The 20,257-nt window shown below is 45.5% G+C and overlaps 1 protein-coding gene across 2 annotated transcripts in view; it reads left to right on the top strand.

Moving 5' to 3' along the window:
• LOC117368384 overlaps positions 1-16,468 on the top strand; it is a 31,801-nt gene extending 15,333 nt beyond the window's left edge. For both annotated transcript variants that reach the window (XM_033961981.1, XM_033961982.1), the window contains 3 exons: positions 255-420; positions 1,462-1,562; positions 15,001-16,468. In XM_033961981.1, the coding sequence (XP_033817872.1) occupies positions 255-420; positions 1,462-1,554 (259 nt within the window). In that variant the 3' untranslated portion in view covers positions 1,555-1,562; positions 15,001-16,468. The remainder of the gene's footprint in view (positions 1-254; positions 421-1,461; positions 1,563-15,000) is intronic.
• The last annotated feature ends 3,789 nt before the right edge of the window (positions 16,469-20,257 follow it).

Here is a 20,257-nt window from a genome sequence, read left to right as displayed (position 1 = left end):
AAAGGCAATACCTTCTTTTTCAGATCAGAAATTCAGAAATGAGCAAATGATATATCAGAATATGTGTGAAACATAAAAGCATTCCAATGATGGTCTCAAGGTAAAAGTTAGGAGGATGGAGATACGAGACTGTAGAGACCATGAAAACCACAAAAAAGTCCTGTGTGATGTACTTAAACTGGTCTTTATAGTATAGAAATGTCAGTAGTATTTTGGATCAGGCCTGCAGCTCATTTTGCTTCCTTATATCCTAGTGCAGAGAAGTATACACCCAGCATACACCATCCTGTCATCACTTCCATATGTAATAAGAGAGCCCTTTTCCCAGAATCCTCATCACCCCATAGATGCATGGATCTCTCTGAAGAGAAAGATGGGAACGAGCAGAGGAGAATGCCCCACTCAGCTAGCACAGGACCGGTAGGTAAAATGTAACAGTGCTCTGACTCAAGATACCAAAGTAATGGAATTCTCATTCAGCCAGTTCAGGTTCTGAAGCCATTCCTTTTGGAAACACTCTTAGCAATGGATTGTCTAGGTTCTTGGGTGACCAATGCTTCTTTTTTTTATCATCAGCCTGCAATTTTTTTTATTATTTTATAATTTTTTCCTTTTGTTTTTAACTTTTATTATTTTTAATTTTACATTTTGTCTTCCATTTTTTTAACTCGTGATTTAGCTAATTTTACTGTATGTATTATTGATTATGTGAATTGCTCTGTTATTGTATAAGGAGGGGCGGTATATTAAATTAAATAAACCATAAATCATCTCAGTTTTACAGTTGAAGAACAGCAGTAGGATGGAGAATGTACCTGCCTGAGTTATACAGGTTATAAAGTAGATATGGACATAGGAGCCAGCTCTGTAGGTTCTATGGGTACTTGAGCAAACATTTTGACTGTATCCAAGGAGAGGTCATTTCTATTGGGTTTAGCACCCTCAATAATTTTGAAATGTTGGCTCCTATGGAGCCAAGAAACCTAAATGTATTATTAATTTAATTGAATTTTACTTAAAATATTTGTACACCGCTCCAGTCCAACAAGGTCTTCACTAGCATCAGGTAAGTTTACCTGGAAGAGCTTTGGAAGACTACAGTTCTATTTTCTAGACAGGACTGCAGTTCCCTTCCCCTCATGGGGATAAAATTTGATGAACAGTTTGGAAATATTTATTTATTTATTTCGATTTCTATCCCGTTCTCCCAGAAACTCAGAACGGGTTACAAATTGACATTCACAATCATTTTAAGACGGACACAATTGTTTTAAGACAGACTAGTCATGGCAACAAATAGGTTACAGTAAACAATCACAGATCTAATTCTAGAGACCAGACTAGCCATAGCGAAGAGTACATGGAGAAGTATATTGAGGAATCAGTCATTGATGGCCCGAAATATGCATGCAGCTTGTTGTAGAGGGTGGTATTCTGAAAGTCACTTGTTGATGTTTGCAGGCACATTTTCCACACAAGCTGGTAAGGAGGACATTTCTAAAGAAAGGACCAGCACAGAATTACCTTGTGCACTCTCCAACACCTCCTATTTAACACCACAGGTACAGCTGCAAACATAGAGGTAGTGCCTCATTCTGAACAGGACTCATCTGGGCACATCCCTGCTTCATCCCTGACAGAGAAGTTAAGTCTGTTTTTTCCTCTAGAGAATGATATGGGGACAAATTTTTCCCCGTCTCCACTGGAACTTATTTTCCTGGCCCGGCCCGGCGAGTTCTTTTCCTGTCCCTGCCCCATTCCTGCAAGCTCTGTCCTCATCTGCACAAGCCTCAAACAGTTTAAAATCATAAGTGTTCGAGGACTGTGTGGTTAAGGCTGAGCTTACAGCAGGGGTGTCCAATGTCGGTCCTCGAGGGCCGCAATCCAGTCGGGTTTTCAGGATTTCCCCAATGAATATGCATTGAAAGCAGTGCATGCAAATAGATCTCATGCATATTAATTGGGGAAATCCTGAAAACCCGACTGGACTGCGGCCCTCGAGGACCGACATTGAACACCCCTGGCATACAGGAATGGGGCAGGGACAGCAACAAAACTTGCAGGGACGGGATGGTAAAATTGAGTTTCTGCGGGGGACAGGGAAAAATTTCTCCCTGTGTCATTCTCTATTCCACTTCTTTCTCCTGTATCATCTCTCTAACAGGTCTAGTGTGTGGTAAGTAAATCTAAAATCAAACCCAATTTCCTTTTGGAAGTGTAACATAATTTCAGAAGTTAGACCTTTTTGTCTGCTAATTGCTATCTATTTTAACTACTTGAATATAGATAAATTTGGAATTAATTTTTTAAGCAACTTGAGTGAATAGAACAGTGTTTTTCATGCTCATGTTAAATGTTTATAAAACTGTAATGGCCAGTGGCAAACTTATATCTTGGACAGGCAGCAGCAGTGAACATAAGAATTGCCACTGCTGAGTCAGACCAGTGGTCCATCATGCCCAGCATCCGCTCACGCGGCGGCTCTCTGGTCTAAGACCAGCACCCTAACTGAGACTAGCCCTACCAGCGCCCGTTCTTGTTCAGCAGAAACTTGTCTAACTTTGTCTTGAATCCTTGGAGGGTGTTTTCCCCTATAAGAGCCTCTGGAAGAGCGTTCCAGCTTTCCACCACTCTCTGGGTGAAGAAGAACTTCCTTACATTTGTACGGAATCTGAGAATGTGCGGGGCAGTGGCAGCTCAGGAACCCTGCTGCCTGCCACCCAAAGTGTAGGTTCATTCAGTGAGGAGGAGGTCTTCAGCTTGCAGGGCTTGGAGATCCCCCACCAGCCACAATACAGGAGTACAAATTTTGGGTGAGCCAAAGCCACAGGTGCCAGCATCTACATATACAAAAGTAGACACTAGGAGAGCATAGTGTCTTTTTTGAATGGGATATATGTGAAGGCATTCCCCCCCCCCCAAAAAAAAATAAAAATGAACAGGCACAGTGGAGGTGGAATCAGCATTTGTCAGTATATATGTATTAGTATACAATCCTACCAGCACTGACACTGTACCTCCAACCTCACTCCCCCTCGGCGGACCAGTAGTTCTCTCTCTTCCTTCCTTCCCTACTCCAACCATTTTCTAAACTTGCCTGACTCATGGGCAGCATCTGCAATGCAAGCAAGCTTCCTCCACCAGCCAAAGCCACACCATACCTCTTGTGATGCAACTTCCTGTTTCTGTAAGAGTGGGATGTAGCTGCGGGAAGGCTGAGGCTCTCAGGGCCAGCAGAGGAACCTGCTAATAATGAAGATAAATTGCTGCCTGTGAAACAGGCAAGTTTAGAAATTGCCAGAAGTGGAGGAGGGAAGGGAGAAAGAGATGTTGAACATCTGGGGAGAGAATGGAAGTAGAGAATGACACGGTGACGGTTTACCCGCGGCCACCGCATTTAAGCCGCGGGTCACCGCCGAAAACGGGGAAGAAAACTAGCAGTCGCTGCGGTGACGGGGACAAGGCCATTCACCGACCGCGGAAACGGTGAACAGGTTTGTCCCCGCGGGCCAATGTACCCCCTTCTAGGAACCGCTATTTACCGTATTTTCACGCATATAACGCGCTCCCACCCGCACCCGCGATCGGAGCAAGAGGGAGCCCAAGCCCTCTTGCCCGGCCGACTCCCCGACGTCCGATACATCCCCCCCCCGGCAGGACCACTCGCACCCCCACCCCGAAGGACCGCCGACTTCCCGACAATATCGGGCCAGAAGGGAGCCCAAACCCTCCTGGCCACGGCGACCCCCTAACCCCACCCCGCACTACATTACGGGCAGGAGGGATCCCAGGCCCTCCTGCCCTCGACGCAAACCCCCCTCCCCCCCAACGACCGCCCCCCCCAAGAACCTCCGACCGCCCCCCCAGCCGACCCGCGATCCCCCTGGCGACCCCCACGACCCTCCCACCCCCCTTCCCCGTACCTTTGGTAGTTGGCCGGACAGACGGGAGCCAAACCCGCCTGTCCGGCAGGCAGCCAACGAAGGAATGAGGCCGGATTGGCCCATCCATCCTAAAGCTCCGCCTACTGGTGGGGCCTAAGGCGCGTGGGCCAATCAGAATAGGCCCTGGAGCCTTAGGTCCCACCTGGGGGCGCGGCCTGAGGCACATGGGCCCAACCCGACCATGTGCCTCAGGCCGCGCCCCCAGGTGGGACCTAAGGCTCCAGGGCCTATTCTGATTGGCCCACGCGCCTTAGGCCCCACCAGTAGGCGGAGCTTTAGGATGGATGGGCCAATCCGGCCTCATTCCTTCGTTGGCTGCCTGCCGGACAGGCGGGTTTGGCTCCCGTCTGTCCGGCCAACTACCAAAGGTACGGGGAAGGGGGGTGGGGGGGTCGTGGGGGTCGCCAGGGGGATCGCGGGTCGGCTGGGGGGGGCGGTCGTTGGGGGGAGGGGGGTTTGCGTCGAGGGCAGGAGGGCCTGGGATCCCTCCTGCCCGTAATGTAGTGCGGGGTGGGGTTAGGGGGTCGCCGTGGCCAGGAGGGTTTGGGCTCCCTTCTGGCCCAACTACCAAAGGTACGGGGAAGGGGGGTGGGGGGGTCGTGGGGGTCGCCCGGGGGGTCGCGGGTCGGCTGGGGGGGCGGTCGTTGGGGGGAGGGGGGTTTGCGTCGAGGGCAGGAGGGCCTGGGGTCCCTCCTGCCCGTAATGTAGTGCGGGGTGGGGTTAGGGGGTCGCCGTGGCCAGGAGGATTTGGGCTCCCTCCTGGCCCGATATTGTTGGGGAGTCGGCGGTCCTTCGGGGGGAGGGATGTATCGGACGTCGGGGGGGGGCATCAGGCTTTCAGGATGGGGACAGACCTTCAAGGGGGGACAGTGCAGGGAAGTCAGGGAATTTATATTAATTAATTTTTTCTCTGCGTGTTTTGTTTTTGTATAGTTATTAACTAATATTTAACTAAGTTTTAAAGTTTTAAAGAATGTTTCCTTTATACGTAAATAAAGAAAAGTGAATGGGATTGCAGTGGCGGTGACGGGGCGGTGAATGGGGTGGCAGTGGCGGTGACGGGGCGGTGAAGAAGATGGTGAGACGGGGACGGGGCGGTGACGGGGATGGTGAGACGGGGACGGGGCGGTGACGGGGATGGTGAGACAGGGACGGGGCGGTGACGGGGACCAATTTTTTCACCGTGTCATTCTCTAAATGGAAGTATAGTGTCCTGTCTGAAAACCTGCATATGTTCTAAACAAATGCATTGCATGCAATACAGTTAAAATCATTTTTTAAAATCATGAGATTAATCACAATTACAAATTTTAAATTGTCCAACATCCCTAGTATGTATATATTTAACTCATTTCAAGGAAGTTGCTGCAAACTTATATATTGTCATGGACAAGAGGCTCCATCCATCCATATTGTATTCCAGAAACTTGTATAGCAAAGTTTGATAAATAATTTTTAAACAGGCATCTTTGTTAGAAGTGGAATTAAGAGACAGGAACCAGGGCATATACAATGGGGAAGTTCTCATGGATGATGTGGGTAAAGGGGATTCATCTTTCTATGATTAAAGAGTTTGGACTTTCCCCCTAGTTGGATAGATCTGAACGCAAGAGGCAGGAAGGGGTTCGTTTCCTTTTTATTAAAATTTATAGTAGACTTGGCTTTCCACCTATCTGCTTACTGTTAGATTCCATAAAGTTGGGCTTGTTCTCTTTGGAAGAGTTCAGTGGAGGCTAGGTCTGCCTTGGAACTCTATCTTCTTCTGGGGTAACTGCAGTTAAGAACATAACAACATAAGAATTGCCGCTGTTGGGTCAGACCAGTGGTCCATCGTGCCCAGCAGTCCGCTCACACAGCGGCCCTCTGGTCAAAGACCAGCACCCTAACCGAGACTAGCCCTACCTACGTACGTTCCGGTTCAGCAGGAACTTATCTTTGTCTTGAATCCCTGGAGGGTGTTTTCCCCTATAACAGCCTCCGGAAGAGCGTTCCAGTTTTCTACCACTCTCTGGGTGAAGAAGAACTTCCTTACATTTGTACGGAATCTATCCCCTTTCAACTTTAGAGAGTGCCCTCTCGTTCTCCCTACCTTGGAGAGGGTGAACAACCTGTCCTTATCTACTAAGTCTATTCCCTTCATTATCTTGAATGTTTCAATCATGTCCCCTCTCAATCTCCTCTGTTTGAACAGAGGAAGGCATTACAGACTTCTTTTGATGTTATAATGGAGGTACAACAAGGCTATGTCATCTGGCCACATCAAACATTGGCATCGAATGATGGCGACTGGATTGACTTACAGATCTAGATTTTGTTGAAGATATGTCCTTAACGGGTCAAGAGAATGTTTACAAACTTTAACAACTAGATTAGAAGAGGTTGCTGGAAAATTAGGATTGATATTAAATAGTGAAAAACAAAAAAGATTATGCAGATTGGAACTAGTAGCCACAAACAGTTATTGGCAGAAATCAGCTGAAGATGTAGAATGATTTTCCGCTCTTTGGAATATATTGTCAAACAATGGTGCCACCAAGGCAGATATGAATTGTAGAACTAGAAAGGTGGCGGAAGCATTCGTTAATTGCATGTAATATATTGTTGTTAGGTGCCATCATGCTCGAGTACTAGTGACTTGATGAACTGCAGATCTAAAAAGAAATCAGTTTTATGCTAGTCCGGAACGTTCCTCCGGCGTTATCCCCATGGTTGTTTTCAATGCGTCCAGCCATCTGATTGCAGATCACCCTCTTCGCAAGGTTCCTTTAATTTTCCCAAATATCATGTCTTTCTCCAGTGATCTCTCTTTTCTGATGGTGTGACCAAAATAAGACAGTCATAACTTCGTTATTTGGGCTTTGAGTGACATAGCTGGTTTGATCTCTTCCAGAATCATAGAAACATGATGACAGATAAAGACCAATTGGCCCATCTATAGTAACCATTATCTGGAAATTGGAATGACAAGTGAGGTGATTAAATTTGCAGATGACTCTAAACTGTTCAAAGATGTGAAAAATTGGAGGTACAACAAGGCTATGTCATCTGGCCACATCAAACATTGGCATCGAATGACGGCGACTGGATTGACTTACAGATCTAGATTTTGTTGAAGATATGTCCTTAATGGGTCAAGAGAATGTTTACAAACTTTAACAACTAGATTAGAAGAGGTTGCTGGAAAATTAGGATTGATATTAAATAGTGAGAAACAAAAAAGATTATGCAGATTGGAACTAGTAGCCACAAACAGTTATTGGCAGAAATCAGCTGAAGATGTAGAATGATTTTCCGCTCTTTGGAATATATTGTCAAACAATGGTGCCACCAAGGCAGATATGAATTGTAGAACTAGAAAGGTGGCGGAAGCATTCGTTAATTGCATGTAATATATTGTTGTTAGGTGCCATCATGCTCGAGTACTAGTGACTTGATGAACTGCAGATCTAAAAAGAAATCAGTTTTATGCTAGTCCGGAACGTTCCTCCGGCGTTATCCCCATGGTTGTTTTCAATGCGTCCAGCCATCTGATTGAAGATCACCCTCTTCGCAAGGTTCCTTTAATTTTCCCAAATATCATGTCTTTCTCCAGTGATCTCTCTTTTCTGATGGTGTGACCAAAATAAGACAGTCATAACTTCGTTATTTGGGCTTTGAGTGACATAGCTGGTTTGATCTCTTCCAGAATCATAGAAACATGATGACAGATAAAGACCAATTGGCCCATCTATAGTAACCATTATCTGGAAATTGGAATGACAAGTGAGGTGATTAAATTTGCAGATGACTCTAAACTGTTCAAAGATGTGAAAAATTGCAGGCAGACCTTAGGAAATTGGAAGACTGGGCATCCAAGCGGCAGATGAAATTTAATGTGGATAAATGCAAAGAATAACCCGAAAAACGGTTACCAGATTCTAGGGTCTACCTTGGAGGTTAGCACCCAAGAAAAGGATCTAGGTGTCATTGTAGTCAATATGATGAAACCTTCCACCCAATGTGTGGCGGCGGCCAAAAAAGCAAACAAGATGCTAGGAATTATTAAAAAAGAGATGATTAACAAGACTAAGAATGTTATAATGCCTCTGTATCATTCCATGTTGCGACCTTACCTGGAGTACTGCATTCAGTTCTGGTCTCCTTATCTCAAGAAAGATATAGTGGCACTAGAAAAGGTTCAAAGAAGAGTGACCAAGATGATAAATGGGATGGAACTCCTCATGTATGAGGAAAAAACTAAAAAGGTTAGGGCTCTTCAGCTTAGAAAAGAGATGGCTGAGGGGAGATATGATTGAAGTCTACAAAATCCTTACGTTTGTGTGGAATCTATCCCCTTTTAACTTTAGAGAGTGCCCTCTCGTTCTCTCTGCCTTGGAGAGGATGAACAACCTGTCATGTCCCCTCTGTCTCCTCTTTTCAAGGGAGAAGAGGCCCAGTTTCTATAATCTCTCATTGTACAGCAACTCCTTCAGTCTCTTAACCATTTTAGTCGCTCTTCTCCGGACCCTTTCAAGTAGCACTGTGTTCTTCTTCATGTACGGCGACGAGTGCTGGACGCAGTATTCCAGGTGAGGGCGTACCATGGCCTGGTACAACGGAATTATAGCCTTCTCCGATCTGTTCGTGATCCCCTTCTTAATCATTCCTAGCATTCTGTTTGCCCTTTTGCTGCTATCGCGCATTGCATGGATGGCTTCATTGACTTGTCGATCAGTACTCCCAGATCTTTTTCCTGGGAGGTCTCTCCAAGTACTGCACCGGACATCCTGTATTCGTGTATAAGATTTTTGTTACCAACATGTATCACCTTACACCAGGGGTGTCCAATGTCGGTCCTCGAGGGCCGCAGTCCAGTCGGATTTTCAGGATTTCCCCAATGAATATACATGAGGTCTATTTGCATGCACTGCTTTCATTGTATGCTAATAGATCTCATGCATATTCATTGGGGAAATCCTGAAAACCCGACTGGATTGCGGCCCTCAAGGACCGACATTGGACACCCCTGCCTTACACTTATCCACATTAAACTTCATTTGCCATGTTGCGGCCCATTTCTTGAGTGTGTTTATGTCATGTTGCAAGTCTTTTCAATCCTCCTGCGTCTTCACTACTCTGAATAACTTCGTATCATCTGCAAATTTAATCACCTCACTCGTCGTACCAATTTCCAGGTTGTTTATAAATATGTTGAAGAGCACGGATCCAAGCACCGAACCGTGCAGCACTCCACTTGTGACGCTTTTCAAGTCTGAGTATTGTCCATTTACCCCCACTCTCTGTTTCCTACCCGCCAGCCAGTTTTTAATCCATGTGAGTATTTCACCCTTGATTCCATGGCTCGCAATTTTTCAAAGTAGTTGTTCATGCGGAATCTTGTCGAACATCTTCTGAAAATCCAGATATACAATGTCGACCAGGTCACCCTTGTCTATCTGCCTGTTTACTCCCTCGAAGTGCAGCTAGTTCGTCAAGCAAGATCTTCCTTTGCTGAAACCGTGCTGGCTGGTCCTCATCAGATCGTGTCCGTCAAGGTGATCAATGATGCGGTCCTTTATCAGCGCCTCTTCCATCTTTCCTGGTACCGAGGTCAGATTCACCGGTCTGTAGTTTCCCAGATCTCCCCTCGAACCTTTCTTGAAGATCGGCGTAACATTCACCACCTTCCAGTCTTCCGGAATCCTTCCTGATTTGATCGACAGATTGGCTATTAGTTGAAGCAGTTCAGCTATAGCCCCTTTCAATTCCTTGATTACCCTCGGATGGATGCCATCCGGTCCCGGGGATTTATCGTTTTTAAGCCTATCAATCTGCCTGCATACCGCTTCTAGACTGATCGTCAACCCTGTCAGTTTCCCGTCTTCGTTTCCTGTATATAACCTGTCGGCTTCTGGTATGTTGTGCATATCCTCTTCGGTAAATACAGATGCAAAAAATGTGTTCAGTTTGTCGGCAATGGCTTTGTCCTCCTTTAGCCCTCCATTTATTCCATGGTCATCCAACGGCCTCACTATTTCCTTCACAGGTCATTTCCCCTTAATATATCGAAAGAACGGCCTGAAGTTTTTTTGCCTCCTTGGCTATATTTTCCTCCTAGTCTCTTTTGGCCCCTCTTACCACCTTATGGTACCTGCTTTGATGTTGTTTTTGCTTTTTCCAGTTTTTGTCAATTTTTGACCTTTTCCATTCCTTAAACGAAGTTTTCTTGTCTTTGATCGCTTCCTTCACCGCTACAGTGAGCCACGCTGGTTCCTTGTTCTTTTTCCTCTTGGATCCCTTGTTGATACATGGTATATACACCACCGTATCTTCCTCTTCCACGCTGTTGATGATCCTGTCGATGTGACTTGCTATAACTTCTATCTTGGCTCCCGGTAGGCAGGTCACCAGCCGATCCTGTCTTCCTCCCACTATGTGGCTGTCAACTTGTCTGATAATGGAGTGTCCCCCCCTCCCCGACGATTGCTGTCCTCTTTGTCTTCTCTATCCAGCTGTAGGTCTGTGTCCCGGTGTATGTCCATCTCTTCAGCCGTAGGTCCGTGTCCTCTGTGCACTTCCATCTTCCCTCAACTTGGTGTTGGCTTGCACCAGACTTGTCTTCCTGTGGGATCCCTCCGCTGTTTCCAGGTGTTGCTGCTATGTCATCCATTTCTTCCTTGTGGTTGTGCTCCAGGTGTTCCTTACTTACTGTTGGTGTATCTTGGCAGTTCCACTGTTGCTGGTGATTTTCCACAGCCTCCCTGTATGCCTCCTCGATGAACTTCTCTAACTCCCAGATTTCTTCCTCAATGGTTTCCTCTGTCTTGAAGTTTTCTGCCTCTCTGTCCTCCTCCTCCACTTCTCGAAGAGCTTCTAATTCCAGTATTCTGCCTTCTAGGAGTCTAACTTGTTTCTTCAGGCCCTCCAGTTCCTCGCATCGAGTGCATACTTAAGACCGCCTCCCAGAGGGGAGGTAGTCATACATATGGCAAACGGTGCAGAAAACTGGGTAGCTCAACATCCTGCTTCTGTCTGCTGCTTCCATTGCTGTTCGCTTGCTGGTCTGCTGTCTGAAGTGGCTTTTCTCTGGTTCCTTATGTAGCATCCTTGGTGTTACTGTGAGGTCCCTCGCCTGATTTTAAGCCTGCTCTTCTTGCTTGCCTGTTGCTTGTGTGTCCTCCGTGTCTGCTGTGGTTACCCTCTGCTCTTCTTTGCAGTGACTCATCCCTCCTTAAGACCCTTCGCAAATGTGCTCTCACTAAGGCGAGCGTCTTTAACGTTCACCTTTGACGCACGCCAAATGGCTGAGTGCCGTTGTCCCCTCTGCTTTTAAGAGGGAGCTCCGGTGGATGATTTCGGGGGTGGGCGGAGCTAACTTTCACCGCTGCCCCTTGCTCTCTCCTGCTTCCCTTCTCTCCTGTTCGCCCTCTGTTCCTCTCCTGTGACTCCTAGCTTTTTAAAAGCCTCTAACTTGGCGCCGTTGGCCCCTCCCCTTTTAAGAGGGAGCTCCAGTGGATGACATCAGGGGGTGGGCGGAGCTAACTTTCACCACTGCCCCTTGTTCTCTCCTGCTTCTCTCCTCTCCTGTTCGCCCTCTGTTCCTCTCCTGTGTCTCCTGGCAGTACATGGCATGTCTAAAATCCTTAGCCAGCACCAAAGCTCAAATGAGACAATCTTCTTTCTGTCTTATTTTTGTAATGTCTAGCTTTCGCATCCGTAACTGGCCACTGAGAAAATGAGTGTGTAGACAAGTCTGATTTTCATTTGGAGTGTTACCTCCTTGCCTTGAATACTTTGTCAAGAGCCTTCATTGAAGAGGGACCAAGTGCTATTCTGCAGAATATTTCCTCCCTGCTAGTATACAAAAGAGCTTAGGAGACTGAAATACTTTACAACTGCTATTCTACTGCCTTCAAGCTAATAATCTTCATCATTTTCCATGTTCATGATCTTCATCTTGTTTATGTTCAGTTCTAATCCTATGTTATGACTTTTGGCTTTGACTTTTCTCAGTAGATACAGCATTTAATATACCCTTCTTTTATCAAACTGTGCTGCCGAGCCTCACAAGCTAAATGCCAAGCTGCCCATTCTATTCCTATGAGTGGCTCAGCATTTAGCTCTCACTGCTTGGCAGCAGCATCGATCAGTATCAAAACAAAATTGCACCTTTCTCACCCATTGTCTTGCCAACTTCATAATATACCAATGAAGCCTGGAAGATATCAACGAAAATAGGAAAGAAACTAGATGATTTCACCAGCAATGCCTGAGAATAATCTTAGGTGTTACTTACCTCACATCACAAATGATGAAATACTGAGGAAGCAGTTCCAGAAAATGACAGGATCTTGTTAGCAAATGCATAGTCTAGTTCAGTGATTCCCAACCCTGTCCTGAAGGACCACCAGGCCAATCGGGTTTTCAGGCTAGCACTAATGAATATGCATGAGAGAGATTTGCATATAATGGAAGTGACAGGCATGCAAATCTGCTCCATGCATATTCATTAGGGCTAGCCTGAAAACCCGATTGGCCTGGTGGTCCTCCAGGACAGGATTGGGGACCACTGGTCTAGTTGATAGGGCCTATTTTATGCAAGATCATCATTGGCCTAAAGTAGTATTAAACAAAGACCAGCCAGTTGATCAAGAAGAAGAGGAAGATTGAAACTGATCTAGAGAGATCTATGCAATGGAGGTGCAATCTATGAGAAAACTGAAGCCATTGCAGCCAATCAAGACAGATGGATAAAGTCTGTTGCTTGATGTGCAGAGATGCACAAAAGGAGCTATGAAAGAGAGAACATAGGCCTCCAGATCTATCCTGTACAAATGCCACAAGTCTCTCAGTGAATACTTTAACTCCTCCCACTCAATATTAAGGCCAACTTCTGGTCATGTGGGAAATGAGTTGGTGGTCTGAGTTGAGTTCTGGGGGTCATAGTCATAGCAAACATGTCCACATCAAAATCCCTGTCAAATTTCTAGGAGCCAAATTTTGTGCACATCTCATCCATGGTCGACATTAGGGGGTAGCAAATAGTGTAATTACCTTGGGCTCCCATGTCACAAAGAGCCCTCATGTCTGGTTTTAACCTGAAGGAGATATAAGTTGCAGGTGTCTACTCTTTTGGGGTTCCTGGATATTTAACACCAGCTTTGCACAGTAGTTGATTCCAATCATGTAAGAACAATTAATTGCAATACCTGAGAAGTACCATTTGGGGGCACTGCTGGATTTCTTATTATTGTGTCCCTATTTAGTAGAATTAAACTTCATTCTGCTGATGATATGGAAAGTTCTGATTTGTCACAAGCATTACTGCCCCTAGGCAGTAGAAGACACACCTATAACCTGAGTAGTCACTGAAGCTTCTCAAATAGTCTATAGTGCAGGATGTGGCTGCTTCATCTTTAATCCCCCCACCAGCTTTCTATCTGTGCTAAGGCTGGATGTTTTTCCTTTCCTTAACAAAACTGTCAAGCTAGCAACATTTCTGGCAGCACAAAGTGCTGAAAGCAGAGCTAGAACTGAACAGTGGGTGGGAAGGAAACAGCGGGCTCAGGCTGAGGCTTGAGCTTGTTTGGACTCGGGCTGGGTGGAAGATGATTGTGCTGAATGCATGTATTCCCTTCAGGTCTCAGCTAAACTCTGGATACTGGTAAAGACCTCACTGGTGAGCTCACACAAATAAGGGTTGAGAAACAGAAAAAGTACCTAAGGTGAAATCAATGGACTAACTTAATATATTTTTTGACTAGGTCTTAAAAAGGGGATCAGACTTGATATGCCACTTTTTCTGTGTGGTTTATACAATCAAAGCGGTTTATATGGGGCAATAATGTGTTAAGGGGCTTGCCCAGAGTCACAAGGGGCTGCAATGGGAATCAAACTCACAATCTCAGGGTGCTGAGGCAGGTGCTCTAATCACTAAGCCAAAAGCTAACACCCTCTTTCTTGAGTCCATGGGTGCCAACATTTCAAATGGAGTAGGGTGCCAAACTAGGATCACCAGACATCTGGGAAAACCCGGATATATCCTCTTTTTAGAGGATAGTCTGGGTGCCCAGATGGACTTTCAGATGGTTTTGCAAAGCCCTGACCTCCCAGATGCATCTAGAGGGCCTCTGAGCATGCATGGATGACATCACACACATCCGTGCATGCTCAGAGGCCCTCCATATGTGGTCCAGAGGTCAGAAAAGAAAGATGAGGCTTTATGGGGCGGGGCTGGAGGCGGAACAAGGCAGAGCAGGGGGCAGAATGGGGTGGGCCCATATGTCCAGGTTTCTCCGTGGAAAAATTTGTTAATCCTATGCCAAACACAATACAAATTGCCCCTCTATGGATATAATGAAGGAGTTTTCTTAGTGTTGGGGAGGGAGGAAGGCTTAGCATCCACAGAGTCAAAGAAGCCAACTCTATGGGAGCTTGACAACACTCCCAATATTGAACATACATCAGAGAGAGGTAATTTTCATTGAGTTTAACACCCCAATAATTATGAAAAGTTGGGTCCTCTGCACAGAACTGCCATCATATCCTAGTTGGGTTCACTCCAAACGGAATGAATCGTTAGAACTCCTGCTTCCATTTATACTTTCTGACTATAGTACTGTATATCTGGTTCTGACCCTGCTCATTCTGTTCTGACCGAGGAAGGGGTTGTTAAATCCCCAAAGCTAATCAAGCATTGCATTAAGATAGTCCAATAAAAACATTTCATCTTATGTTATTCTTTGTCTCGATAATCTTTTTTTCTGCACGTTCAAGTGGACTAACAGGGCTATCGCACTGCTCTGTCTTTCTGGAAGGAGTGAGGCTGTCTCAAGGTTTATCATTCCCAACCCATCAGAACTAATCTGACTACCCACACCAGCATCTATTTAAAAGTGCAGCAGGATAGCCCAGCTTGTTGCATAGACTAGGCAAGCTCATGCAAATGATAAGGATAATATAATCTGAAATCTGGAAAAGAAGCTTTAGGGAGTTTAATTTGTTTAAAGCTCATTAGACATTTGATCTTTCTTGGCATGTGCTGTTTTAACATTTTCCTTTGCCTTCTGTTATTTAGACAGCTGTATTGTCCTGTTGTCCTGGCTAATCTGCACCTGGAATCACACCCTGTTGGCATCTCCAGATCGCCTACACCTTCTTCACCAATACACAGCGCCAGCGCATCTGCCCTCCACATTCAGCATTCACATTCCAGCATGAAGAAAGAGAAATCCTAGAACAGGAGTTCCCTTCCACCTCAGAGGAGTTTGTCACTTGTCAAAGGAACAGGTACCTATAACTGAGGAATCACAATGCCTAAAGTCTTGTTTTTCCATCTATGCAGCAGACACACCAAGAGTACCCCAGCAGACAGTCAAGATTCCTCAACCCATGCTTAAAACGCATTGAAATCTCATTTTCACAAGCAGCAAGATGTAAGCCATTCTTATTGTTCTGGGGGTATCTTGCCTGAGATTGGTCACTGTTGGAAACAGGATATTGGGCTTGATGGACTTTCGCTCTGTCCCAGTGTGGCAACTCTTATGTTCTTATGTACAGAGACAGCAACATTGCTTAGTACCCCTCAGATTTTCAACACAATCCTCTTTGTATTTAGCACAAAAGTATCTTTATTAAGCCAACATAACAGTTTTGTTGGTTCCATGGGTAAGTCAGCACTTAGAACATTTGTCTGTCATCCCTCGGAACTTCTTAATCAACTCCACTGCTAGGATGGTGTTCATTAGATGAGTGTCTTGTCCAGAAGAGCTTGTCCGTGAACTTAGTGGGCAGGCATTAAGAGGGTTCATGTCAAGCTCTTCATTGCAGGGTCAGTGATCAGCAGAGCTGTTCCTGAGCTCCCTGGCAGAATGGGCACTTGGAAGATTCTCTTCATGTCCAGCAGAATTACTTTATGAACTTCCTTGCACAGAGGACCCTGGGAAAACCTCTTTAATGACCCAGAATCCAATACGGAATATCAAAGCTGCATTTGTGTATAAAAACCCCCCAAAAGCGTTAGAAAGAATATTGATATAATTGTTTACTTTGGGTAGCACCATTCAAAAATCAGAAATAAACTGCTACACTTACTATATACAACAGAACACATTCTCCTGAGCATTGACTCAAGTTACCCCTGGAGTTGTGAGGTTCCTTCCAGAAGGCTTCCACAAGAAATGCGCTGGACTGATCTGGTGAAGGCGGGAGAAATTTCTAAGCCACTGTATAGATTCACCGTTTGCTTCTACTGTCCAGGGTACAGAATGGATCCCTCTTCAAACACTTTTTTTTTTTTTTTTACATATGTCTTCTCTTAATTTTAGCCAGGCTAGGTGATCATCTCCCTCTCCAGACATTCAAAGAATTTGGGGCTTTTTGGTTTATAAAAATTCATATAGTCACAATACTCTTATCAGAAAACCTGACCAGAATTCCAAAGTGTCTCATCATATAAGAGTGATCTCATTCATATTTTGGAACAATTGGATTCTTTGTGAGTTGTCTGTTACTGTATCAACCTATAAATTATCCAAAGATGTTAACGTGTCTGAACCTTTGATATCAGGAAGGATTCATTTAAGGATGTTCTAAAGATATTATTCTAAGAGAAGTCCGCTGTATAGTTCGACCCCTCCCCAAGATTTGTGGATTTCTATGATTGCCTAAGGAAGGAATCTTTGTATTTTTAGAAGCTAATGGGGTGCTCATAATTCTTGATACTGATGGGAAATCATCGTAATTCCAGGTGCTGACAGAATCCTTCAAAGTACTGGAAGCTTACATATGTAAACACATTAAATATTTATTAGCTGTATAAAGGCAAAATCTCTACCCAGTTCTACTGATTTTGGAGTTTTGTAGGCTAAGATTGCACTGCTTCTAAAAACATAAGAATAACCTTACTGGGTCAGATCAATGGTCCATCAAGCCCAGTAGCCCGTTCTCACGGTGGCCAATCCAGGTCACTAGTATCTGGCCAAAACCCAAAGAGAAGCAACATTCCATGCTACCGATCCAGGGCAAGCAGGGGCAACCCCATGTCTTAATAACAGACTATGGATTTTTCCTCCAGCAATTTGTCGAAACATTTCTTAAAACCAGCTGCGCTATCCGCTTTTACCACAACCTCTGTCAACGCATTCCAGAGATTAACTATTCTATGAGTGAAAAAATATTTCCTCCTATTGGTTTAAAAAAAGTATTTCCCTGCAATTTCATCACATGTCCCCTAGTCTTTGTAATTTTTGACTGAAAAATCGATCCATATATACCTGTTCTACTCCACTCGGGATTTTGTAGACTTCAATCATATCTCCCCTCAGCTGTCTCTTTTCTCAGGTAGTTCCACTTAGATCAGATTGCCTGCAAAAAAAAAAAAAAAAAAAATCTACCACTTGTCATGGCAGGCATGGGAAACTCCCAGCTCCTACACAGTTCCAACAGAGAGAAACCCCTCCCCACCACCATCTTCTCTGGAATGCGTTCTATGGCTATCAGGAAGAACATGTGAACACGAATAAAAGACATCAGTGGAGAGCAACAGCTTCTCAGTCCAAGCTGCCCCTTCAAAGAGTAAATAAAATTTCAAGCTGAGCAGCAGAGATACACTTTGACGCATTCAGGAAACTTAATAAATTGCCCCAGAATAAGAAAAAGAACAACTGGAATTTAGAACAGTTTGGAAACTGAGTGGTTAAACTCTGGAATGTGTTGCCAGAGGATGTGGTAAGAGCAGTTAATGTAGCTGGTTTTAAAAAGGGTTTAAACAAGTTCCTGGAGGCAAAGTCCATAAAATGTGGTTGAGACAGACATGGGAGAAGCCACTGCTGGCCCTGGATTGGTGGTAGGGAATGCTGCTACTATTTGGGTTTTTGCCAGGTATTTGTGACTTGGATTGACCTCAGTGAAGACGGGATACTGGGCTAGATGGCCCATAGGTCTGATCCAGTAAGGCTATTCTTATGTTCTTATGATTGCAGAGATCTTGCCTCGAATTAAGCAGCACAGAATCTCTCTTTAGTACCCACCGCCATATTCAAAGGTGTCCATAATGTAAAAAAAAAAAAAAAGGGAACTGCATGTCTGTTTCCAATGATTGAAAACCTGCCAGAGTTCTTTCAAAGGGCTTCATGGGAATGAATAAGCTTTGGCCACTTCATCAAATGCAAGTTACATACACAGGACCCCACTGCATTTTCAGTTATATTAGTCCCCCATTGTTTGAGAAGGGATTAGAGGGGCCTGCAAAAGGGGTAGAAGTGGGAGGACCACTAGGCAACAGTGACCACAACGCGATCCGATTCACATTAGAAAGGGGGACACCCACAGTAAGGAGGACCGCAACAACTGCGCTCAACTTCAGGAAAGGGAACTATGTTGCTATGAGGGAAATGGTGGGGAGGAAGCTCAAAAACATCCTTAGGATGGAGACTGTAGGAAGCGCCTGGGACACCCTGCAGGAAGTACAAAGAATGTACGTCCCAAGTTTCAGGAAAGGCGGCAAGAACAAGCGGTCAAAGGACCCAGTTTGGATCTCAACAGAAGTAAAGAGGGCAATAAACGACAAGAAAGTGTCCTTCCGGAGATGGAAAAAGGACCCAACGGAGGAAAATCACCAGGCGCACAGGAAATGCCAAAAGGAATGCCACCGAGAAGTTAGAAAAGCAAAAGGGAAATACGAAGAGGGGCTGGCCAGGGAGGCGAAAAACTTCAAGGCATTCTTCAGTTACGTAAAGGGGAAGCGACCAGCGAGAGAGGAGGTGGGGCCGTTGGACGATGGGGATAGGAAGGGAGTGATTAAGGAGGATAAAGAGGTAGCTGAGAGGTTGAACACGTTCTTCTCATCGGTTTTCACGAGAGAAGACACATCTAATATACCGGACTCAGAGGAGCTCATGAGTGGGGAACAGGCTGAAAAATTAGAACACATAGAGGTAAGTAAGGAGGATGTCCTCAAGCAGATAGACAGGTTAAAATGCGGCAAATCGCCGGGCCCGGACGGGATCCACCCAAGGGTTCTGAAAGAACTAGGACAAGAAATAGCGGGCACAATCCAGCATGTTTGCAACCTATCCTTGAAAACTGGAGAGGTACCAGAGGACTGGAAATTGGCGAATGTCACACCTATCTTCAAGAAGGGATCGAGGGGTGACCCCGGGAACTACAGGCCGGTGAGCCTGACTTCAATTATAGGGAAGATGGTGGAAGCTATGATCAAGGACGGTATTTGCGAGCACATCGAGAGATATGGCCTACTGAGAACAAGCCAGCATGGATTCTGTAAGGGAAGGTCATGCTTAACGAACCTTCTGTACTTTTTTGAGGGAATAAGCAGTCGGGTGGACAATGGGGAACCTATAGACATCATTTACCTTGATTTTCAAAAGGCTTTCGACAAGGTGCCACATGAAAGGCTGCTTAGGAAGCTGTGGAACCACGGGGTGGGAGGGGATGTGCACAGATGGATCGAGCATTGGTTGTCGGGTAGACTGCAGAGGGTCGGAGTAAAGGGACAATACTCTGACTGGTGGGGAGTCACGAGCGGAGTGCCACAGGGATCGGTGCTGGGGCCGTTACTTTTCAACATATTTATCAATGACCTGGAAAAGGAGGCAAAGTGCGAGGTTATAAAATTTGCAGACGATACCAAACTGTGCGGCAGAGTTAGGTCCAGGGAGGAGTGTGAGGACCTGCAAAGGGACCTGGACAAGCTGGAAGACTGGGCAAACAAATGGCAAATGCGCTTTAACGTGGAAAAATGCAAGGTCATGCATATAGGGAAAAAGAACCCGTTGTTCAACTACAAATTGGGAGGGGCATTGTTGGGAGACAGCAGTCTTGAGAGAGACTTGGGTGTGCTGGTGGATGCATCACTGAAGCCATCTGCACAGTGCGCAGCAGCCTCGAAAAAAGCCAACAGGATGCTGGGCATCATAAAGAGGGGCATAACAACCAGGACGCGGGAAGTCATGATGCCATTGTATCGAGCGATGGTGCGTCCACATCTGGAATACTGCGTTCAATATTGGTCGCCGTACCTCAAGAAGGACATGGCGGTACTTGAGAGAGTCCAAAGGAGAGCAACGAAACTGGTAAGAGGGCTGGAACACTGCCCGTACGCCGAGAGGTTGGATAGGCTGGGGCTCTTCTCTCTGGAAAAAAGGAGGCTCAGGGGAGATATGATAGAGACCTTCAAGATCATGAGGGGCATAGAGAGGGTGGATAGGGACAGATTCTTCAGGCTGAAGGGGTCAACAGGCACGAGGGGGCATTCAGAAAAACTGAAGGGAGATAGGTTCAGAACAAATGCAAGGAAGTTTTTTTTCACACAA

This window comes from Geotrypetes seraphini, chromosome 10 (assembly GCF_902459505.1).
Source record: "Geotrypetes seraphini chromosome 10, aGeoSer1.1, whole genome shotgun sequence".
NCBI lineage: Eukaryota > Metazoa > Chordata > Amphibia > Gymnophiona > Dermophiidae > Geotrypetes > Geotrypetes seraphini.
Note: the sequence above shows the minus strand (reverse complement) of the source record. Positions and strands in the feature narration are given on the sequence as shown.